Source organism: Nomascus leucogenys, chromosome 13 (assembly GCF_006542625.1).
Source record: "Nomascus leucogenys isolate Asia chromosome 13, Asia_NLE_v1, whole genome shotgun sequence".
In the NCBI taxonomy this organism is placed as follows: domain Eukaryota; kingdom Metazoa; phylum Chordata; class Mammalia; order Primates; family Hylobatidae; genus Nomascus; species Nomascus leucogenys.
Window position 1 is genome coordinate 84,178,800 of NC_044393.1, and position 24,677 is coordinate 84,203,476.

The following is a 24,677-nucleotide window of genomic DNA, read 5'->3' on the forward strand; positions in this document are numbered from 1 at the left end:
GTGGGCACTGAGAAACTAAGAAATAGACACAACTGGCCAGGAAGAAAGACAGAGACCCAAGGGCCACTGGGGGTCCAAGGCTGCCCCATCTCTACGTCCTTGGGGCAGCAGGTGTTGGCTACAATCTGGTGCTCACCTAAACACAATCCGGGCTGAGGGCATCGGCCAGGGCACTCTCTACCAGCCCCGGGGTCTGGATGCTCCTGCAAGTGCTTCCTCAGAGAGGCAGGAGGAGGAGTTCAACAATAAAAAATAATAACAGAGGAACTTCAGACCTTATGGGGCTGTGGCTGACCCCCAAGTGCATCTTGAATCCTGAAATGCCAGAACTTATGATCTGAGCCTTAGGGGTCTGTTGTCACCACAGTACTGGGCTGTTAATGAGGAAATACCTTTAAAACAGGCAAAGAGCCCCAATTATGAGATAAATGGTCAAGACGGTGACTTGGGCAAGAGAACCGGTAAATACCTTAGACTTTGCCATCAATCAGGAGTATCTGACAGAAACAGAAGCAGCTGTAATGCCACGAAGAGCAGGCCGTGGCCCACAGTGGCCAGTGAGGGGAGTCCCCAGAGCCCAGGGCTCGGTACAGAAGGGCCTGGGCCACAGCCTCCCATTGTGTGGGCACATGGCCTTCAGTGCATCAATACAGGCAGCTGGGCCTCAGGCAGCACAGGAGAAAGGAATCCTGTGACCAAGCAAGTCTGGGTGACAGGTCTCCAGGAGCCCACAATAGGCTGCTTAGCACAATTAACCTAATGGAAGGATGAGTATGCAAAGGTTCCCAAGCCAGCTTAATCACAGAAGTCATCTTCTGATAGCACTTCCAGAGGCCTGCATTTTCTGGCCCCTACTTAGGGAAATGCTGCATGGGAGAAATGGACCACAGAAGCCCCAGGCAAATGATGAACTGAAATAACCAAAATACAAGCCATTGACACCAATTAGGCAAAAGCACACTCTGCACAGCAGCGGAATTCAGAAGAAAGAGAAGAGGAGGCCCTCCACAGTGCTCCTCAGTAGCTGCATGAGTGTCCCCAGGGGTGTTCAGGACAACCCCATACCTGGGAAGTGGTTGTGGAGAAAAGCTCCTTCCTCTCCTTGCCGTGGTCCTGCAGGCGCCGCTGCCGGTGCTGTGACCAACCGGACTCCCCAGTGGCCAGCCCACTGAGGAGGCTCTTCCCATCCTTGGCTCCAGACATCGGGTCCTTTCCCTTGGTGCCCTAGAGGAAAAGAAGCTGGCTGTGAAGTCTCTTCCCATCTGCCCAGGCCATGACAAGCATGCCAGGAGTGGTCAGCCCTGGGCGGGTGGGGCGTGGTGGGTGGGGAGCAGGTGGTTAAAATGGTGTTGGCTCAGCTAGGTAGGTGAGGTCATAGTCAGCCCCTGCTATGACCTCCTCCTTTCTGTCCTCTATCCGTTAAGAGGACAGGTCACCTGCAATCCTCATCCTGCGGTATCTCTCATCTGGAGGGAGATGTCATCTTGATCTAAACGGAACAATTTAGTCTAGTTGAGGGGAAGGAGCCAGCACTTACTAAGTGATGACTAAGGCAGGCCGGGAGCTACGCTTGGTGTTATACACATTTACAAGCAACAATATGTTTGGGCAATCTAAAAGTTATTTATGCAACAAGCAATCGCCTCTGGAGGGAAAAGGAACACAGTACCCTCTCTTGTTTTCGGCCAAGTGTGGACTAAACCAGCTATTATTAACAAATACTGAGGTGTTTGAAAATGATTACTAGAAAATCAGAAATTTTTAACAGAAATTGTTGAAAACCCAAGGAATGTTAAGAAAGACAAACTGGACAGGAAATAAACTGGTATTTTCTGGCTCCTTTTCATAACAAGAGTGATAGGGTCAGCTAAGTTATAGCAAGAGGGAATGAATTTGATCATCCCCACCCCACCCATATAGAGAGAAGAAGTCTCCATTCTTCATCTAGAAACTCTTAAAAGGAGCTGCCACCCCCGCATCTTTCCAGATTGTTGGGCAGGGCTGTCTTTTTCCAGCTTTATACCCACAAATTGTGATGGTCAAACACTCTCACTTCCATTATTTACACTCTTAGCAAAGAGATATGAATGCAAACACCTACTCAGGTTTGAAACCAATCTTCTCAAGAAACCATTTCTACACAAGCCCTACATGAAGAGAAGAAACTCAACCAAAGTCTACCTGCTGCTTTCCAGTTCTTCTACTTGTTATTTTTTATGTCAACAGTAAACAATTTAAAATTATTAACCTGGATTCCTTGGAATCCTGCAACTATGTGAACAGTTAAGAAACAAAATGTTAAAGGACCATTAGCTTTCCTGGAACCAAACCATGGCTAACCTGCAGGGTATTTACTATTTTTGGCCTGTTTATAAACTTCAAGTACTTCTGTGAACAAAGAAAGGATGGTAAACCTGTCTCAATCAGCCACAAACACATTTAATTCCAAGTATTAGAACTGTGTCAATAACAACTGTGTATGGGCCCCGGGAGGACAAAAGCCATGGAGAGGTAATGTCCACTCCTCAGAGTTTCAGAGAGATGGAGTGGGGAGGTGGCCTGTTGGAGTCGGCTGTCAAGGCTAAGATCTGGGGAGGTGGTAGGCAGTTGCGTCATGTCCTGTTTCAAGACAAGGCTCTGAAACCCCCATAAGAAGAAATCACTGAAAATGCAAACACCGAGTAGCCACATCACGGTCCAGGAGGTGCCGCTTCCACATTTTGTGCTGCTACATGTATGCCGTGCTCTACATGGGTCACAGGGGGATTCTGTCTTGGAAGCAAAGGTGGGAACTGTTACAGAGGGAGACAGGCACTTTATGGGCCCCTTCCTGCCTTATTCAGCCCCTCCACTGGATAATGATGTCTTTTCCTTTTTCAGCAACAGTAAAGAGTACTCAATTCAATTGGTGAATATTGATGGAAGGAGGAGGCTTCGAATTCCTCTGGCTTATTTGAAAGCCACTTGTAACTCCCCAGCAGGAGCAAACAATAAAACACTGAGAAGTACAAAGGTAATACTTCCCTCACAAGACAAGATAGCAAGGAAGGCATCTGGTACAGAGAAGAAGAACTGCCTTTAGAATGATAGGGCAGTTTATGCCAAGACAGTGATGGACCTAAGCATGACCTATCAGATTTTGCTTAAAGAAGAGGCTAGGTTCTCCTTTCTCCTTAAATCTATGTTAGCCACTGAAGAAGAATAACAAAAGATAATAATATATTAAAAGCTGGTGAATGCGGTTGTTCACAATATTTTTTAATAAGTAGGTGAAGGCCAATTTGTGTCTAGCCACAAATGTACATAACAAGTGAATGCTTACTGGCAACTGTTAATTTTTTAGAAATAAAAAGCTAAGAAATAAAAACAAAGGAAAAAGGGGTAAAGTCACAATGCTATGTAAGTAATTACCTTCAAACAAATCCATAAAATTCTGGCCAAGCACTTGTGTATGGGTAAAGAGCTGGGGAGAGTGAAAGATGTCGGCAGAACTGCGTACTCTCTAGACAATGACACTTGCACACAGAGAAGCTCACACCCTTCTGGAAGCTTCTTCTACTGTGACCCTACCTTACACATCTTTGTAACCTTAGCACCCAGCACCACGCCTCGCATAAGCTGGGCACTCATTCATGACTGGCTAAATACACAAATGGATGGACTGATGGACAGATGAAATAACTGTTAACTGAAAGTTTTATTTCAAGTGCAACCCCCGTAATAGTCTTTAACTGCTGGCTTCAAATAACAGAATATCCCAATAGTCTAAAGTATATTTTATCTTCATCTACCTGACTCCTACAGTTCAGGAGAGACACGGTAACTTCTCTCTTATCATTTGACCTTCTCACTCTGGAGACAGACATAAGTTGATACCCATTAATTTCCGGTGGACTGAGTAGGTCAGGAGGGATTCCAGAGCCTCACAGAGCTTACCAGGATGGCAGCCATCAAAATGGAGCAGGAAACAAGTTCCAGTAATTTGGTATCACCTGAAGCTAAACAAAGCTACCCAGAAAACAGGCCCTCGTAACACAGAAATCCCAGAATGAAAGACAGGCTTTCTCCTTACTGTCAAGATCCTTGGGAAAAACCTTCAGGGCAGTGGTTGTGACCACTTACTTCTCAGTAACTGGGAGGTAATATGACACTAATAAGAGTCACAAGCACAGAAGTTTGTGGATGCTTTGCTTGCCTTACATTACAGCCGATTAAAGGTTATCTCTATAATGAGGTAATTTCCACGGCTCACCAAGTGGGTGTGAAAGGAGCAGAATTATCGCTGGCGGGAACGATGGAGTACTAACTACAGGCTATGTGAGCCAAGCAGCAGCCCAGGCAAGCCTGCTATGGATGTGCTCTCGCTGGCTATTGTAATTAGAGATCCTAGAAGGGCTTGGGAAGTGTGGTTTTGCAGTTATTTCCACTAAAAAAAAAAAAAAAATTGCCTCCAGACTCATATTGAAAGTCTGGAGAGTATTTGCCAGGCTTTCAATATAAAAGCAATCTATTTTGCATCTATTTTGCCATCTGTTTTACAAGAATAATGCTATGAACATTTCAGTAATAATGACAACAGGTACAGCAACCAATTACAATCAGGTAAAATGCTGATGTGAGCAAAATTTACAATGCTTTCTATAAATTATATTTAAGATAGGAAAGTCTAATCATTTTTACATATTGCTAATTTAACAATAAAATACAGCCTATTTTGTGTGTGTGCTTATTCTTTAACAGTAAAAAAGAAAGAAGGACTCTGGTGTGGTAGTAGCGAGGAAAAAAGACAACATGCTTAATATGCACTTACAAAGCAATGTGGCTTATTTAAAAACCAATGCCATTGTATACTGAGTTCAAAGCAGTGTATTCTCAAAATGCCCTGCATTTAGTATCTGTGAGAGAGCACCTGGAATTGTACACTCAAATTTGGGCATTAATTGTAATAGCGGGATTGAAACATTAGAATGTCCCCCCCGAGCAGGGGGCCCAGGATGTGAGGGGAAATCATGCCATAGGGACAAACAGTTGAGGTGGGGGTTGGAGGGAGGGTGAACAAGAGTGCTTAGCATGGAAAAGTTAGGAAGAGTCATTCTATACAATAAGCCTTATTGTTCTATGTAGCTCCAGAGGGCTAAGCTAAGATCTGTGAGGAAAAGTCATAAAGAAGTTTCTTCTAATAGCTTTCTAACATGCATATGTTCCTGCTTTGACAAGCAGTGAGCTCTGCATCTTAGGAGGCAATCAATCCAGACAGTGTACTCCTATACTCAGCAGGAGGTGGGCCAAATGACCTTCGAGCTTCCCTTTAACTCTAAAATTCTGTGATTTTCTTGAACCTCAAATCTACTAGTTATTTTTAGAAGTGAAACAGTAATGCTGAATCTAAATCATCTACCATTAATAAAAAACAAGTGACCTGACTATTGGGTTTTTTAGATTAGAGATATCTTTCGTCTTCACTGAGGAACTAGAAATTGCTCTGTTAACATACCACACAGGGACACAATCTTTGTTCCATTATATTTTAGAGGAAAGGTAAGGCATGTTTTACTGCAAATCACACATTCTTATTCCAATCTCATTTCAACCTCACCATGTGACACACAGTTCCTAACCACATAGAGTATGGCCACAGCTTACTCCCACAGAAGCTGTCTCTATGTTTTCTTTCAAGTTAATGAAATTGAATTTCATAATTTCAAGCTCATTTCAAAGGACTCAACATTCCACATGTCACCTGTTAAACTTATAAAATGTTGCACAGTGAGAGATCCAGAAAGCAAGCACTACAACTTACTTGGCCACACTCCACAGAACTGGAATTCTAACTTTAAGATTTGAATTTCAGAAAAATATTCATAGGAGTAACCATGATTGAGTTTTGACTGCCTGAACCCTCATGACTGCTAAGATTATAGTTTTTTGCATTAATGGCACTTTAGGTCTCAGAACTAACTCAGGTACCCACGTGGGCCAGGGCCTGCAGGAATACAACCTCTACTACCAACATTTACTGAGTGCTGACCCTCTGTCAAGCACTCTTCTTCTAGCAGCTCAATTCATCCTTCCCTGGGGAGTAAATACTATTATTATCATCCCAAGCAAACTGGGGTGAGTTTAAACAATCTGAGCACCAATGACAAATGAGGAGCCAGAGCTGAAAGTTAAGTTGCTTGGCCCCAAAGCCCATGCTCTTTGTGATCCAGTGTCCTACTCAGTGTCTCCAGCTCAACAATACTCAGCCCAAGTGCCGTATTCCAGTGGCAGCGTGAGGCAGACCCCTACCTCCCTGGGTACAGCGAGCAGCCCCAAACTGCTGTGCCACTTGCAACTGGTCTCACACAGAGGCTGGTAGGAGAAGAAGCCACAGACTATGACTATTTATTTTATCTGTAACTAATAATACACTCAAAGTGTCCCTACGAAGCAATAAACAGTCTGCAGGCATTTCTGAAAGCAATGAATTCTGACAATGTCTCCTAGTTAAACTAGTCAGTGGGACCCTTGGCTGCTTTGGACATAAGCCGACATCAAAAAAAATCCGCTTGCAGTCTTCCATAAAAGTGAGAAATAGTGAAAATCCTTTGCAAAATCAGCAAATACCAACTTGTTTCAGAGGTAATTCTTGATTTAGTCTTTAGCCAAACACTATTTTTATATCACCAAAAATTCAAAATTCTAATTGCCTGAACTCATACTTGAGCCACCAAAACAGTCATAATCCCTTATGAGTTCATAGGAAATTTATGAGAAAAGAGGAGAGACTCTTCAAAGCCTACTTCCTGTCATCAGCTATCTACTACTTCAACCAGAAAGCATCATAGACTTCAGAGAACTGGCACAGGAGTGCAGGCAAGGGAAGGCAGCCCCTTGGGTCAGGAGACCTGGGTGTGAGGTCTGGCACTGCCTTGATCAGTGCACAAGATATACCTAGTAATCAAACACCACAGTGCCTGCAGTCTAGCTAGAGGTGAAGATGGAGCCGGGAGCCAGAATGCATTCGGTGGATTTTCCACCTCCTCCTCTCAGTTCCTCTGCTACAAGCTTATCTAGATTCTCATCCTGCAGAACCATCACTTTCTGAGAGGAAAGGCAGGGAAGGGGAAAGAAAGGGAATGAGATGTCAATTTAGAATCTCATCAACAGGCCCAAGAAATCAGTCCTAAAGGGAGTGCCAACAAGTCTACACTTGCTCAGGAGGTCTGGAAGCACAGGCAGCTGTCAGGGGCTTCTTGGCCAGAGTTAGAGGGGTAGGACTTGTGCTTACCTGACCACCGAAGGACTCTTTCTTGGCCGAGCTCTGAGCTTGAGGGCCCTGAGCAGGCAACAACCTTGAGGGGCTCTTCTTACTCTGAGGCAGCAGCGAGGACAGGAAGCCCACACGAGGTGACTGTGAGAGGGAGGCATTCCTTTGGCTGCACACCATGGCACTGGTCAGCAAACACACCACAGGGTCAGAGGGCTGAAACAGGATGTGGAAAAACCAAGAACACAGACCTCCCAGGCTATGGATGACATTAAGTGACCAGGCCTGGGTCAGGTCCAGGAGCCTGGGCTTTCAGGTGGTATTATCCTTGGTATCATTTTTTTGCACAAAGGGAGCCAGCAGCTTATCTGTTACAAGGGTGAAGTCTGCGGCTCTTCTTTGAGGGTCACAGTAAACTCAGAGCTGTCTTGTCCGATAGCCACTGGTCACATGTGCTACTGAGCACATGAAATGTGGTTAGTCCAAATCAAGATATGCTAGGGACGTAAAATTGACACTGGAATTCAAAGACTTGGCATGAAAAGTATAAAATAGCTCATTAACATTTTGTTTATATCCATTACATATTGAAATGATGTTTTGAATATACTAGGCCAAATAAATCACTAAAATTAACTTCATCTTTTTTTTTTTAACATAGCTACTAAAAAAAATTAAATTACATATTTGGCTCGCATTTTATTTCCATCAGAAAGAACTGGCTCTACCACTAGAGCTATTTCATCTGGTGCAGTACTTGTCTATGTGGAGGTCTGGAATCCGGCTGCCTGGGTTTGCATCGTGACTCACCAATCACTGTCTTCCTCACCTGTGTGTACCTCTGTTTCTTCAACCACTACTATTATTATCACCAGCTGGGGCTTCTGCTTTAACTGGTGTTTCTGAAGGTCAAATACCTCTGTCTAATCTGCCTTCCTCTTTACAACTGTCAGAGAGGTGCATGCTTCTACTGAGGAATGCATCCAACCTGTGGTTACTAATCTTTCCATACATGAGATGCTCCTTCCAATGCACAAAACCTTCCCAAGACTTTACCACAGTGATTGTGTTTTTATTTATCCCGACTACACATATCTGGATGTAGAGCTGGCAGAGCTGTGCAGTTCCCCAGCTCTAGGCAGAGCCACAGGCTTGGAGGCTCAGAACTCCTAGAGGACTTGGCCATGGGGACCTTACTCATAAAGCTTTGAAGCAAGGCTGGATGCAGTGGCTCACGCCTGTAATCCCAGCACTTTGGGAGGCCAACGCAGGTGGATCACTTGAGGTCAGGAGTTTGAGACTAGCCTGGCCAATATGATGAAATCCCATCTCTGCTAAAAATACAAAAAAAATGAGCCAGGCAAGGTGGCATGCACTTGTAATCCCAGCTACTTGGGAGGCTGAGACAGGAGAGTCTCTTGAACCCAGGAAGCAGACATTGCTTTGAGCCAAGACTGTGCCATGGCACTCTAGCCTGGGTGACAGAGCAAGACTCCATCTCTAAAAATAAAAATAAAGCTCTCAAGCAAGAGCAGTGTGTGCCAGGAGGCTCTTCCGCAATTCTCCTTCAGCAGGCACAGAGGGCTGCAGGCAAGGCAAGATCAGAGGGAACCGTGGGGCTGAAAGCACAGAGGGCAAAGAAAAGGAGAGGGCCGTCACACACACTCACAGTTCCGAGTCCCCCAGGCGGTCCATGTTGGAGACATAAGGAGGCAATTTGTGTTGGACCAAGGCCTCTTCCTCTTCTGGCTGTTGCTCCTCTTTCTTCAGTCGGTGGATTTCAGCTTGCAATGCAAAAAGCTATACAGGGGTGGGACTGAGTTAGCCAATGATCTCACCTAACCTTCCCTCTGTGGAGGAAGATTTCTAGACACACTGCATCCAAGCCCACTGGTCTGAGTGCCACTCGCCTCAGCGTCAAGAGGCCCATCTCACTCTGCTCACTGCAGACTGGGAAAAGTGACTGCTATCACTGGACAACAATGAGGTGAGAAAATCAAAAACCATTAGAAATCCAAAACCCATTTTCTTTTTAATCATTTGACTTGCTTCCTCCTAGACTCACTGAGAAAAATAGCTCCACCCATCCTGCTTTGCTTTTTGCAATCTACAAAATCAGGCTTTGGAACTCTCAAAGCCTGATTTTGGAATGGAAAAAAAAAAAAAAAACTTTTAATGAATTACAGTGTTTTTAACCTTTTGCCTGAAGAAAATTACATATACACACACCCCAAAACCCAAGAATCTTAAACCCCATAACCTAAACAGCCTATAATTTTCCTTTTCCTAACAATATCACCTAAAGAGATCTTAATTTCAGGAAAGAGAAATGTTCCTCAGTCAACATGTACAGGCAAATGTGGGTCCCCTGGCTCTATTATTTTATCAAACTAGAGAAGCATGTAGCTGAGTAGGAACAACTAAATTATATCTGGGTTGTAAAATACATATATATGTGTGTATATATATAGTTTACATATATACATATAAGTATAGTTTACATATATGTGTATATATACATACACATATATAGCTATATGTGGAAAGACAAAACAGACACATGAAAACAGATTAGTTATAAGGTGGCATGGATGCATATAGTCTTTTTCTCCTTAAAAGGTAATTACTGTTACTATATTGTTCACGCTATATATCTGACTTAAAATATGAATCTCGCCTCTGGTTTTCAGAGACTGTTACTCTCCGAATTCCCAATACTGACTTTCTGGTGACTCATTTCCACCTGAGAAACTAGGTAGTGGCAGTGGAAAGCTGATTAATGTAGTCTTCCACTGCCACTACCTGATTTCACACACAAAAAACAGAAGTACTTCCTCAGGAGCAAGCCTGTTCAGAACAAACCTTCTGACGCAGAACTTCATTTTCTTCTTGAACCTGGTTAGTCCTCTGACACTCCGCATCAAAGTTCAGGATCACAGGGACTGGTGCACGAAGTTAAAGAATAAGCCAGCCCATGAAATGTTTAAAAGTCCTTCCCAAACCCTTGACACACCAGTAAAACACATGAGACACAGGGACACAGGGAACAGAGTACAGGAGCAGTGCCGTGGGCTCTTGTGGGCTTAATGAAATAGTCGCTCCCTATAGTCTTGTCTCCAAGACTTTCTCTAGGTCTGGCCTCATTTCATTCGGACAGACTCATAGACGCATGACCATCTGCCTGGCCAGCCCACAGAGGGGACATAAATCCAAACCTAAGCATTTTCTCTCAAATACCAGCAGCAAAGAGCTAGCATCCAGTAGACTTCACAGCCAGTCTGAGCTTTAGTGAGGTCACTACGTTCAGCTAAAAGCAGCCCTGGAGGCCAGTGGCTCCGCAATAATACAGCCAATGAGGCAGAAAAGACCAGTCACTTGGCTTCGCCTCCCCAAATTGAGCCTCTCCCGGGCAAAGGTTTGGACTGAGAAGAGAAAGCTTTCTGCAGATTGCGTGGCCACCCCAAGAACAACCACAGTCTATAGCTTGGGATACTGGTCCTTCTCCACTGCCTCAAGCAGCTTCAGTTAGGAGGAGCACAGAGCAGACAGGGCCTCAGAACTGGAAAGAGGACTGGAGCCCATATGTGTGTAACCTAGTTTGAGGAGCACTGAAAAGATCTTGAGTGACAGTTCCAATTTCACTGGAGGGCCCACAGGGTTAACTGGAGAGCTCTCAGGATGAAGAGGGAGCAAGGGGGAGGAAACAAGGCAGCCCTGGCAAGGGTGGAATTCACATTCATCTGGGGCACAGAAAGGGTAATGGCAGGGAAAGGTGCCCTTCCCACCTCCACCAGAAAGTGTTCCTCCCAGAGGCCAAAATGCCCACCCATGGGTGGGCCTCTAAACACCCAAGTTTATCAGTGCCTCACCAGCCAGCCCCATTCAAGCCAGAATCCCTTCTCCTCCTCTAAATTTCCAGCCTAGAGAGCATGAACGATGGCCTCGGGAGCTCTGGCTTGTACACTTGGTAGGCTGTAAATTATTTACCTGCATTCTCATTCATTCCCCCTCTCAAATACCCGCATATATATTCTTAAAGCTACTGTGATTTCTGGCAATTTGAGGAACACTGAAGTTACTATTAGAGACAATAATGCAAACACTAACGCAGACAGAAGTTCCAACCCAAGAAGTCTTCTCATCTGTACCTAATCCCAGCAAAGGTATATCCCTGGGAACACGTTTCATGCACAGAGAGGGTACTCTCAAGGCTGCCCTGTTTCTCCAAGCAGCAGCTGCCTTCCAACCCCAGTGCCTGCTGACAAAGTCAGTACTAGCACCCCACTGCTGCCACTGTCACTGCCCACGCATGTCAGCTAACACTTCAGCAGCACAGTGTCAGAACTAAGATTTATGATTCCCTGGCTTACTGACAAAAACAACCACAATTTGTCCAGCCCCCTCCTGTGACCCATAAAAATGGTCCCCGGGCATTTTTGTAGAAGAAATGCCTGTATGGAGAGCAGCGGGCTACCGATCCTCAGGTCTGGGTGCCTCAGGTTGGGCCCTCAGCCCCAGGCAACTGAAAGGATATGCATGCACTGAAACAGGACGCTCAGGAAGTTGTGCAGGGACACAATGAAGGTGTCCGCCCACTGTCGAGAAAAGTAGGTAGCAAAGGTGGGGTTGGTGTCTGGGGATGGCAGGAAGGGCAGGACAAACCAATCCTTCCACTCAGCCTGGTTCTGGAGTTCCGTGGCCTGCTTTGCAAAGAACTCCTGAGCCTTGTCATTTCTGTTTGTCTGCCAAGACACAAGGAGGTAGCAAGGAGGGAGGAGAGACAGAAATCCAGAGTTAAGACTCTTCATCACTGCACAGCAGACAACCTTTGGCTATCAGCCTGCCAGGTAAGTGGCAAAATAAAATTCCATAATATAAAAGAAATCATCACTCTTTTCTCAAGGAACTTGTCATTTCAAAGCTGGTTTAAGCTGAAGTTCTAATGATAAATCCCATCCTAAAAATTAATCCCTAGCTGATGTTCGAATAACTAAGTGACTCATTCCTCCAGGTCAGCTATCATCTTTATTACTCAAACTTTAACCCAGCTACTTATATTCTTTAAAATACCACCTTTGTTTTAAGCTTACATGCTTAACATAAAAAAGGAAATAGGAATGGGGAAGACAGGTCAGATGATCTACAGATGACGACAGGGAAAAAAAAAGAAGGAAAACAGTCAAAAGTAATTGCACTGTAACTGCTGCACTCTTTCCCATAGTCACATACAGAGTCCTCCCTAGGAACTGGAAGAAAATCTATTTTGGGATCAAAGAGCTCCTTCCACCAAGGGAAACAGAACCCCTGAATCAACAGGCACCTGGATTGTGTAGACAAGATAAAAGCGAAACAGGCTGGTTTTCAGCTTGTGGATTGTGGGTCTGTATATATCCTCCAAGCGGCTAAAGAGCCGACGCTCCAAGTAGCTCCAATAATCCCGAAGAGCAGCCAAGTCATACACCTGCATTAACTGCTGCAGCTGGTCCACAATCTTATCCACCTGGGGAGAAACATGGATGGAGAAGGTGGTAAGGGACAGAAGGGAATTCTCCCCTCCATGGAATAAAGCTTTTTCCTCCTGTCATGGCTTCTGGGTGTAAAAAAAAAATTCTTAAGTTAGCAATCTATAAAATTTTCAAAACATACTAATGCAAAGGTTTTTCAGTAATTTTCTGATGTTAGAGAGGTGGTTTGACCCTCTAGCAAGCACGGAAATTTCAGGTGTAAAAGGGCTCTGGCCCAGAACCTAAGAGATCTGGCTCCAGATCTTGGATCTGCCTCTGACTTACTTGATCAATTTGGCAATGTCATCAGGCCAGGCACCGTGGCTCACGCCTGTAATCCCAACATTTTGGGAGGCCGAGGTGGGTGGATTACCTGAGGTCAGGAGTTCCAGACCAGCCTTGCCAACATGGTGAAACTCCGACTCTACTAAAACTACAAAAATTAGCAGGGCGTGGTAGCGCGCACCTGCAATCCCAGTTACTCGGGAGGCTGAGGCAGGAAAATCGCTTGAATCCAGGAGGCAGAGGTTACAACGAGCCAAGATCGTGCCACTGCACTCCAGCCTAAACGACGGTGAGACTCTGTCTCAAAAAAGAAAAAAAAATGGCAGTGTTGCTTAACTGTAGTCTCAGTTACCTCACATTTTTAAAAAAGGGGGTGGGGTGAAGAAGAGGGTATGAGACAATCTCCACAATTCCCGGATCCCAAGGATCATGAGGAGGTGCACGGACTGACTCCTTCAAGTCATACAAGTTCCACCGAAGCCGTGGTAGCTGCTCAGAATGTCAGCCAAGGAAGTCACCTCCTTGTGAGGAGCAATTAGAGCAGAGTACAGAATCTGGAAAAGGGTTTGGATATCAATACCAGTCCAACGCCCCTAGTTTATAGATCAGGCCACTGAGGCCCAGAGGGGTGAAATGATTTGCTTTTGCCACTAAGTAGCCACTAACTTTGGCCAGGCAGGAAACCAGATCTCCTAACTCCCCTCCAGTGCTCTTGCTGTTAGCTCACTGCCTCTCATTGAAGTCAGTACACACAAACATACAAATCACACACATATACATTCCAAGAACCTCGCAATGGAAAACCATTTTAGAGCAGGGGAAGTCTGGGTTTCTCTAATGTGCCATGAGGTCTTCCACAACTGCAGAAGCAAAATTGCCAATGAGTCCCTGACGAGGCCATTTTAAACAAACACCGCAGATACTTGAACGCAGCTAACGTTTTTGGACTGCAGACTTCTTTGCTTCCACTGCCATTGGAAGGCAACACGAATATCTGTTGCCAAAACGCAACCATCTACCTAACCTCGGCTCCTAAAACCTCATCGCCATCCTGGCCAAGGAGGCTGGAGCGGAGACAGAATCCTAGACCAGGAGCCGGGACATCGGGGCTCCAGCCTCGGCGATGCTCCTGACTCGGGGGGCGGCTTCAGGCAGGTCCCGTCCGTCTGAGGGCCTCAGTTCCTCATCCGTCAAGCTGGGGTCGGACGCGCTGAGGTCTCCGGCGCCGCGTCGCGAGTGACAGCGCCGCTCCCGCCCCAGAGGCTGTGCTGGGGGGAAGCCCGCTCCCCGGCTCCCTCGGGCCGCCTCTGCCCGCGCCGCTCCCGCCGGCCCCTCACCCGGAACCCCTTCTCCTTGTCCGCCTTGATCTCGGCGTCCAGCTGCCGCAGTGTGTGCGTGAACCCGCGGAAGAGCAGGTACTCCCGGACCAGCTCGTCAGTGCGCTCCACGGCCTCCGCCATCGCAGCACCAGCGTCTTTAGGGGTGGTACTGCGAGGGACGGAGGGGCGGGGCCTGGGAGGAATGGGGCGGGGCCGGGCGCAGGCGCCGAGCACGTCACGCCGCGACAAGCCTACCAGCCCGCACGCACCAGGCGCCCTAGCCTGAGGCCCCGCCCCTCGGCCGGCGCCCCGCCCGAGTCCCCGCCCCTGAGCCAGCCGCAGCCCGCCTGGCCGCTCGGGTCACCCTTACCCCTCCCGAAGAGTGGCGAGGGGAGGTCCTGGCGGCGCCGGCGGCGACTTTGTCTGAATTACTGAAAGTGGCGGCTGCCACCCAAGTCAAGACTGGATCTTAAGAACATCCCAGGTAGTCCAGAGGCGGGCAGGGGGTGCGGCGCCCTGTTGGTTGGCGTTACATCGCAGAGCTCCCGGTCCCCTGCCGTCCTCCTACATGGAGGAAGCTGGAGCCCTAAGAGCAGAGTGACCTGCGTGTAGCCACAACCACGTGTGTCCTCAGAGAGCGCTAACTCCCCCAAAGCTCTGCTTTCATTAGTAAGACGAATTGGCTACACAGCAAGATAACCAAGATGCACTGCTAGGATAGGCAAATTTCATAGCAGTGTATGTACGCTATAGTCCTGGTTTCTTGTGGAAAAAAAAAAAAAGTTAGGTATGTATGTGTGTACATTTTTTAAATTCAGGAAGATTATACACCAAGTTCCTATGCAGTCGGATCTCTGCATCCTCGGGTTCCGCATTCACGGATTCAACCAACGAGGATTGAAAATATTTTTTCCAAAGTTTTAAAAATAGAAAATAGCCGGGCACAGTGGCTCACACTTGTAACCCTAACATTTTGGGAGGCCAGGGTAGGCGGATCTCTTGGCCCCAGGAGTTGGAGACCAGCCTGGACAACATGACGAAACCACATCTCTATAAAAAAAACAAACAAAAAAATGCGGAGCGCAGTGGCTCACGCCTGTAATCCCAGCACTTTGGGAGGCCGAGGTGGGCGGATCACCTGAGGTCGGGAGTTCGAGACCAGCCTGACCAACATGGAGAAACCCCGTCTCTACTAAAAATACAAGATTAGCCGGGCGTTGTGGCGCATGCCTGTAATCCCAGCTACTCGGGAGGCTGAAGCAGGAGAATCGCTTGAACCCAGAAGGCGGAGGTTGCGGTGAGCCGAAATCGCGCCATTGCACACCAGCCTGGGCAGCAAGAGTGAAACTCTGTCTCAAGAAAAAAAAAATTAGCCGGGCGTGGTGGTGCTGCCTGTGGTGCCAGCTACTTAGGAGGCTGAGGCAGGAGGATCGCTTGAGCCCAGGAGGTTGAGGCTGCAGTGAGCTGAGATTGTACCACTGCACTCCAGCCTGGGTGACAGCAGGACACCATCTCAGTTTAAAAAAAAATACAATTTTTAAAAACACAAATTAAATATAGCATAACAATTTACATAACATGTACAATGTATTCAGTATTATAAGCAATGTAGAGATTATTTAAAGTATACAGGAGGAAGTGTATAGGTTAGATGCAAACACTAGGCCTTTTTACATCAGGGCATCCATGGATTTTGGTCTTCTAGGGAGGGTCCTAAAACCAAACCCCTGCAGATACCAAGTGACAATTGGAGTGGTTTTATCTGAGAGGTGAGACTATGAAGGACTTCTTGTTTTTTACTTTCTTTTTATTGTTGAAGTTTTTACAAGGTGTACGTATTTTTGTAAGTAGGAAAACAGCCAATATCTTTGAGCCTTGCTTCTGCAAAATGGTGACAATAGGCTGGGCACGGTGGCTCACGCCTGTAATCCCAGCACTTTGGGAGGCCGAGGCGGCTGAATCACGAGGTCAGGAGATCGAGACCATCCTGGCTAACACGGTGAAACCCCATCTTTACTATAAATACAAAAAATTAGCCGGGCCTGGTGGCGGGCGCCTGTAGTCCCAGCTACTCGGGAGGCTGAGGCAGGAGAATGGCATGAACCCGGGAGGCGGAGCTTGCAGTGAGCCGAGATCGCGCCACTTCACTCAGGCCTGGGCGACAGAGCGAGACTCCGTCTCAAAAAAAAAAAAAAATTGGTGACAGTAACACCCACCTTGCACAGTAGTAATGAAGATTTAATAAGACAGTGTATGTAAAACGCTTAGCACAGTGAATGGCCTATTGGTAAAATGCAGTGAGTGTTCCCTTCTCCTTCCCTCGAATGGTATGACTTTTCGTGTTTGTCAAAATACAACTCAGAATCATTGCTGCCCCTCTGCTCAGACCCTCCACTCCTACTCTATGGAAATTCAGTTCCAAAAGAGCTCTGATCTACACTAGAGAAAGCCAAAAAGATAGCACAGAGCAAGCCACAGCAGGACAAGACAGACCTTGTTCTGCCCTCTTTGTTTGCCCTACCTGTCTCCACAAGTGTACCCTCCAGGCAGCTAACCTTGCCTCGAGGGCAGGAAAAGAGAGTCACCACTGTGACTACTGGGAGACCAACTCCTACTTTGAGATCTCAGATCATCAAAGTGAACTTGGAAAATTTGGACAAGTTGCAACCACCAAAGCTTCCACCTACAGGAAAGTTGTGAATTAGATTTCCCTAAGGGCACCTGAAGTCTGCAACCATAGATCTCACCTCCCCCACCTCCATCTGCCCTGACACCTCCCAGACCAGAGCCTGTAAAACCAGCTAAGGTTAGTTTTCTGATCAATGAAAGGCAGCTCCTCAGAGCTTAAGCACAAACCCTTTGTTCTACAGGAATGTCTTCTCCAAGATACCCACATGGATAGCTGCCTTTCCTCCTTCAAGCGTTTGCTCAAATGTCACTGTCTTAGTCTTTTGGGGCTGCAACTTTTTTTTTTTTAGAAATGCCATAAACTGGGTGGCTTATAAGCAACAGAAACTTATTTCTCATAGTTCTGGAGGGTGGAAAGTCCAAAATCAAGACACTAGCAGATTCATTGTCTGCTGGATGCCCACTGTCTGGTTCATAGATAGTGCCAAGTTACATGCTCAGTAGAGAGCATCCATTGCCATAGCCTTTGGTAGATAAATCTTTTCTTACTGTAGTCAGTTCCTTAAAAAGTCATGAGCACCTCTGAAAACTGGAAATGGCCCACCATGATCCATCCAGTAATTCACAGGTTTCCTATTGATAGCCCTCATGCTTGTTGTAGGAGGCAGCCTGTGTATATGTTAATGTTTTGTTCACTGAAAATTAGTGACACACAACAGATACCCTTTTTCACTTCTCAAATTAGTAATTTTTTAAATTTATTGCCCACTGTTGGTGAGCATAAAATGAAAGGGGCATTGTCATTAAGCTTCAGAAGGAGCTACTTTTCTAGGAGTCAATTTGTAGATTATCGAAGCTTCCAAAATGTTTCTACTCTTTAGCCCAATGATCCCACTTAATTTCTTTAATTTCCCTTAAAGAAATAATTTTAAAAATAAGCTGAAAGAAAAAAAAAAAATCTGGGCGTAGTGACTCACACCTGTAATCCTAGCACTTTGGGAGGCCCAGGTGTGAGAATCGCTTGAGGCCAGAAGTTATGACCAGCCTGAGTAACATAGGGAGACCCCTTCTTTATTTTTTTAAAAAAGAAAATAATTTAAACATTAAAAATAAGATTTATGCAGAATGGGGTTTTTTTAAATAAGAGTGCAACTTATCTTTAATAATGGAAGTTATTTACAATAGTGAAAGGCATAAGTATTTAGAGGCTACAGTGAGTTACCCTCCAAGATCTTGGGAATGAAGAAATTGTACTTCCCACTGAGAGTTAAACTGCAAAATCAACCTAAGATGGTTTAGAATCCAAGGATGCAAAGTCAGTGGAAAGAGAGAGAAAAGATACTAGGCTCACTGGCCTTGGTTGAGGGCATTCACTTCCAAAATAAATATTATGTCAGTTGGAAGAGGTTTTAAACACAGGCACCCAGAAATCAGAGAGTGCCACGGGCAGGGCCCATGCTCATTTGCAACACAGCCGGCACTTGTCCTATGTTCTGACCTATGGCAAGGCCATCCCCAAGATGAGAAGGTGGCACTAGACCATCCCAAAATTGGGCCCTGATAGGCATCCCACTCCCCTTTTCCTGGTACAAAGCTCACAAAAAGACCATTTTTGTCCTCCAGCACTTGACTACATGGAAACATAGCATTCCAGTGTCTTCCTCCTGGTAAACTAAAAGGTAGTTTTTGATTACAATAGTCTTCCAACATAGGTGGAAAGGATATCATTTATGCCAGTGCTACCACGAATAGTCCCTGTGTGACAGTTATATGACTCATTCAAAGATTTACAAAGTGACATCATGATATCTTCCTCAGGCCCCTGTGCAATGAGGTTAGCACAAATTAGCCTTTCAGAACTTAGTCACTCCTGGGGACTACAGGAACCAGTTCCAGCGGGTCTGTTCACACCAGTTCCACATGCAGGAGTCTATTACTGATTTCTACAAGGAGAAAGAAATCTCAAACAACCAAATGTTCAACATTAGAGGAAATCTTATACATTATGCTACATCTATCCCATGTAATATTATGCAATTGTTAAAATTTTTGTTTTTCAAGATAATTTAATTATTTGGAGAAATAGTTATAATACAATGTGTTTAAAATTATGATTCACACTCTAGAAATGAGTTTGGCAGTTTCTTACAAGATTAAGCATGCAAATACCATACAACCCAGTAATGACACTCAGGTATTTGTCCCAGAGAAATGAAAACTTAGATTTTTACATAAAAATCTGTACACAAAGGTTTATTCATAATAGCCAAAACTGGAAACAACCCAGATGTCCTTCAACAGCATGATTCCATGTATAGAGTATTTTTGAAAAGCCAAAATGTAGACATGGAAAACAGATTAGTGAAGGCCATGAAGAGGAATGGGCACGTGGGAGGAGGGTGAGGAAGGAAGGGTTGTGATTTTTAAAAGGGCAACACAAAGGATCCTTGTGGCAATGGAATTGTTCTGCATCTTGACTGTGGTTATAGATGCACAAACCTAACATGATAAATTGCATAGAACTAAATACACACACATGTACAAGTAAAACAGGCAATTTTGAATAAGATCAGTAAATGTCAATATCCTGGTTATGATATTGTACAATATGTTACTATTGGAGAAAACTGAGTAAAGGATACAATGGGATCTCTCTGAATTATTTCTTTTTTCGCTTTTATTTTTAGTCGGCATGTAATAATTGTACATATTTATGGGATACAGAGTGATATTTCTTTTTTCTTTTTGTTTTTTGAGACAGACTTTTTTTTTTTTTTTTTTTTTTTTTGAGACTGGGAAACAGTCTCACTCTGTTTCCCAGGCTAGAGTGCAATGGCGCAATCTTGGCTCATTGCAACCTCTGCCTCCCGGGTTCAGGTGATTCTCCTGCCTCAGCCTCCCGAGTAGCTGGTATTACAGGCATGAGCCACCACGCCCAGCTAATTTTTGTATTTTTAGTAGAGACAGGGTTTCACCATGTTGGCCAGGCTGGTCTCAAACTCCTGGCCTCAAGAGTTCCGCCCACCTCAGCCTCCCAAAGTGCTGGGATTACAGGCATAAGCCACCACTCCCGGCCCAGAGTGATATTTCAATACACATCTACAATGTATAATGATCAAATCATGCATATCCATCACCTCAAACATTTATCATTTCTTCACATTGCGAACGTTCAAAATCCTTTCTTTCTCTATATTATTTCTTATAACTGCTTATTAATCTATAGTTAATTAATCTATAGTTATATCAGAATAATAAGTTTAATTTTTAAAAGTTGATACAAAACTGTAGGTGCAATACCATTGCTTTGCATATTCTCGATCATATGTACACATAAAAAATCTTAACAATTATTAGCTCTAGGTAGTAGAGGTGTTGGATTTTATAAGTGATTTCTGAGTTTAGACTATTTAATATTTTTCAAATTCCTTACCATGAACATATATTCATTTTATAATTTATAAATATAATGAATGTAATCTTTAATCACAGCATGATCATTTGTAATAACAACCGTATCTTCGTGATAACTCATACAAAGCTTTTTATCAACTAGTCTCCCCAAAACTTTTAGGCATAAATTGCTGCAAAACTAAGAATTTCTGATCCTGTACTTCTACAATTAAATTTTTGGAACCAAATATAGGACCTCACAGCTGAACTCTGATTGCCAAACCGTGTCATTTCTCTGGCTCCCAGAAATCATGTGCAATTTAAACACTGGGCCAGAAGGACCCTGAGCTTCTTTCACCCTTATAGTCCTGGGCGTTATGCTGCTACCAAGAACCTTCTGGGAACTTTGGTCTGTCTACTTAGAGATAATGAATTCTAAAGAGAGAAAATGAACCACTTTCTCTCAGGTCCCAGACTATGATCATATCTCCTTGAGAAGCAGCTCAAATTAGTGTGAGAACCTGCCACTTGCCTACCCTACCACCTTCCACCCCAGCAAAGTCCTCATTAGCTCAGGGTATCAAACCACTCATAATACTGCTGGATGGTCAGTGGTAGGAATTTGCATATTTATGGGCCTATAAAATCATTCACTTTCACTGCTGGAATGATTCAAGTCTCCTAGGTTAATAAGTAACATGGCCTTCACAAACATCAACTGGAGCACAGCATGGGAGAATTCCAACTCTGTTGCCACATTTCCTAAAATCCAAAACCATTTCTGCCTTCTGCAATACCTGTGCTTCTCTGTCACGGTGCATGCTGGTATGAATTCTCCCTCTTCCAACACATCATTGTCATCCTCCTCAGGGCTTCTCTTCATATCACATTCCACTGTCTGTGAGGGGTCACCCAGCACTTCTCTTAGGGAAACCTTCTATGTCTCCTTGTATCAGGATCTGAGTCAATGACCACATCTGGTGGATTGCACTTTCCTGTGCAGATGGCATGTAAGCTAGCTGTCCATCCTCAAAATTCCCAGTATCCACCCCAGATTGATGTGTGCTTGCGAGACACACACATCCACAGTTGCCTTTTTGCCAGCCCAACAGGGTAAAGAAGGGCTCCCTTTTGAGCCTTACCTGTGGGTCGCTTCCTTTGGCTGGCTTTGCCAGTACAGCAGAAATGCCTCCCTAAGATGGGACTCTTCAACAAAGAACCCAAAGTCAAGTTTACCTCGTCTCTGTACTGGTTCACATACTTAGTTGCCAGTCCACACCAAGGTCCACTGAGCTTAAGCAGACATTTTTGTATCTATTTTAAACAATAATCATATGTCTGTTGGATATAATAATAAAATATTTGGACATATTTTATGCATCACTTTTTACTCTGTTTTTCTGGTAATTCATTTTTGTTGCATTTTATAAAAGTTTCAGTCAATACATATTAGAAATAAAAAATAATTTTTGAAAACTTGGTCCTTCAACACATATAATTTGGGAATTGCCAGTCTGGGTGACTTGGAGGGAATTAACGTACAGCACACACGTTGACAAACATTACTGTCCAGGGTCATATCATCATACTGCGTCCCTGGCTCAGAAAGTCAACCTGTCTTGAAACCCACTCTAGACCATTGGTTTTCCCTCTGGTAGCACATGAAAATCACTAGAAAGCTTTTATTTTGTCTTGTTGTTATTTTGCTTTTATGGTTGCTGGGTTTTTTTAAACAGGGTCTCTCTTTGCCAAGACTAGAGTGCGGTGATACAAACACAGCCCACTGCAGCCTTAACCTCCTGGCTCAAGCGACCCACAGTCTCAGTCTCCTGAGTAGCCGAGATCACAAGTGCGTGCCACTAAGCCCAGCTATTTTTTTATTTTTTGTAGAGACAGGGTCTCACCATGTTGCCCATGCTGGTCTTCAACTCCTGGGCTCAATCAATCCTTCTACCTCAGCCTCCCAAAGTGCTGGGATTGCAGGCATGTGCCATGGCACCTGGTGAAGGGAGCTTTTAAAATACAGTTATAGAGGCCATACTCTAAATCAGTTAAATCAGAATCTCTCAGGGTGGGGATTTTTTAAAAGCTCCCCAAGTAGTTCAAAGGTACAGCCAGTTTTAACAGTCCAAACCTTCTCAATTCATCATCTTGGACCACTTGCCTGGCCTTCTGTTGTTTTGTTTTATTTGAGGAAATATCTGAGTCAATATCTCTCCTTCCAATAATACTTTAAATTCAAAATTAAAGCAACAAGTGAGGACGGGAAAGCACTTCTAGCATAGCGAAGACCTCCATTAAAGTGATAAGAACACTGTCAAAAATGCTCAAAATCAACTTTTGCAAAACTCCCAAAATTAATCAAAGGTATGCAACAATCTGAGGACTATTTATTCAAGAAAACAGCTGCATCTTGGTAAGAATGGCACACTTCTGTCATTTTAATGTACCCTATTCCCATCTCCCTCTCTGTAGCTCTGCAATAGCCTTGAAAACCAAGAACATTACAGTAACAGCAGCTATGAAAAACAGCATCCAAGAATTCCCAGAAGGAAATAAAATGGGATTGGAATTCCCAAAAGCCTCATCCCCAGAGAATTATCACTATTTGATCTTTGTGGCAGCTCCTTTAAAAGCTCCATTCTCAGGGCTTGTCTTTATTTGGCCTAAGGTTGGTCTGTATGAACAGCCTATGGCTGGGGAATTTGTCAGAGATAATCATTAGCAATTGTTTAACATCACAGCTGCCTGAGGCAGTGCTATCAGTTGAGGCTTACAAGAGACTGGCTAAAAAACTTAACCAAAAAAAAAAACTGAAATTAGATCTCCATAGGGGACATCTGGACAATCATAAAGCTCCAACATATTCCTAAAATCCAAAACCATTTCTGCCTTCTGCAATACCTGTGCTTCATACATGTGTGCATGCCCACAAAAGAACTAAGAAGGTCCTTTTCTCCTACCTCTGGCTGACTTTGAGCCTCTGTGCAAGTGGCAAGTGAAGACTGAGGCAGAATTATAAAGTGAAAGAGTGTTAAAGTCATGCCCTACACAAGTGGTTGCCTTGGCAAAGGCTGGGAGGCTTATTGGTTCAAGGTATTTAGGGACATCTCTGTCCAATCACTAGATGACCACTGAGTTAACCAAGCTTAGGTGTCTGTGGCTACACATGACAAAGAATAAAGACTTTACAAAGTTAGTCCAGGGAAGTCACTGGAATAGCAGTAAGTGTATTAGTCTGTTCTCACACTGCTAATAAAGACATACCAGAGACTGGATAATTAATAAAGGAAAGAAGTTTAATTGACTCACAGTTCCACATGGCTGGAGAGGCCTCACAATCACAGCTGAAGGCAAATGAGGAGCAAAGTCACATCTTACATGGCAGCAGACAAGAGAGCTTGTGAAGGGTAACTCCCCTTTATAAAACCATCAGATCTCGTGAGACGTATTCATTATCACAATAACAGCACGGGAAAGACCCGACCCCATGATTCAATTACCTCCCACCAGGTCCCTCCCATGACACATGGGAATTATTGGAGCTACAATGAAAGATGAGATTTGGGTGGGGACCCAGCCAAACCATATCAGTAAGCAAACAAAAAGCAACAATAAACCCCAAGGAAGGGGCAGAATCTGATTTTCAGAGGTATCACATTATATTATATAAAATATCCATTTTTGGCCAGGTGCAGTGGCTCATGCCTATAATCTCAGTGCTTTGGGAGGCCAAGGCAGGTGGATCACTTGGAGTCAGGAGTTTGAGACCAGCCTGGCCAACATGGTGAAACCCTGTCTCTAAGAAAAATACAAAAATTAGCTGGGTGTGGTGGCACATGCCTGTAATCTCAGCTATTGAGATGGCTGAGGCAGGAGAATCACTTGAACCCAGGAGGTGGAGGTTGCAGTGAGCTGAGATTGCACCATTGCACTCTAGCCTGGGTGACGAAGCAAGACTCTATCTCAAAAAACAAATCCATTTTTAACAACAGAAAATTATCACAAAGAGAAAGGAAATATGGTCTGTATGCAGGAAAACAAACTGTCCATAGAAACAGTGTTTGAGGAAGCACAGGTGTTGGACTTAACACACAAGGACTTTACATTAGCTATTATGTTCAAAGGACTAAAGGAAAGCATATCTAAAGAAAAGAAACTACAATAACGATGGCTTATCCAATAAAGAATATCAACAAAGAGATAGAAATACTCTTTTTTAAAAAAAGAATCGAATGGAAAATCTGTTGTTGAAAAATGCAGTAACTGAAGTGAAACATTCATCAGACAGATGAAACA

The 24,677-nt window shown here is 44.4% G+C and overlaps 1 protein-coding gene across 5 annotated transcripts in view; it reads right to left on the reverse strand.

Moving 5' to 3' along the window:
• The window catches only part of WDR91 (WD repeat domain 91), a 30,093-nt gene extending 15,539 nt beyond the window's left edge, over positions 1–14,554 (reverse strand). For 2 of the 5 annotated variants that reach the window (XM_003261373.3, XM_030825730.1), the window contains exons 1-7: positions 14,376–14,554; positions 12,570–12,749; positions 11,784–11,991; positions 10,112–10,194; positions 8,919–9,049; positions 7,271–7,433; positions 1,066–1,224 (exon numbers count right to left, since the gene is read on the reverse strand). In XM_003261373.3, the coding sequence (XP_003261421.1) occupies positions 1,066–1,224; positions 7,271–7,433; positions 8,919–9,049; positions 10,112–10,194; positions 11,784–11,991; positions 12,570–12,749; positions 14,376–14,498 (1,047 nt within the window). In that variant the 5' untranslated portion in view covers positions 14,499–14,554. Of the gene's footprint in view, positions 1–1,065; positions 1,225–7,270; positions 7,434–8,918; positions 9,050–10,111; positions 10,195–11,783; positions 11,992–12,569; positions 12,750–13,395 lie in introns of all 5 variants that reach the window. The other 3 variants (XM_030825729.1, XM_030825728.1, XM_030825727.1) reach the window with 3 other exon arrangements.
• Positions 14,555–24,677: the final 10,123 nt, after the last annotated feature.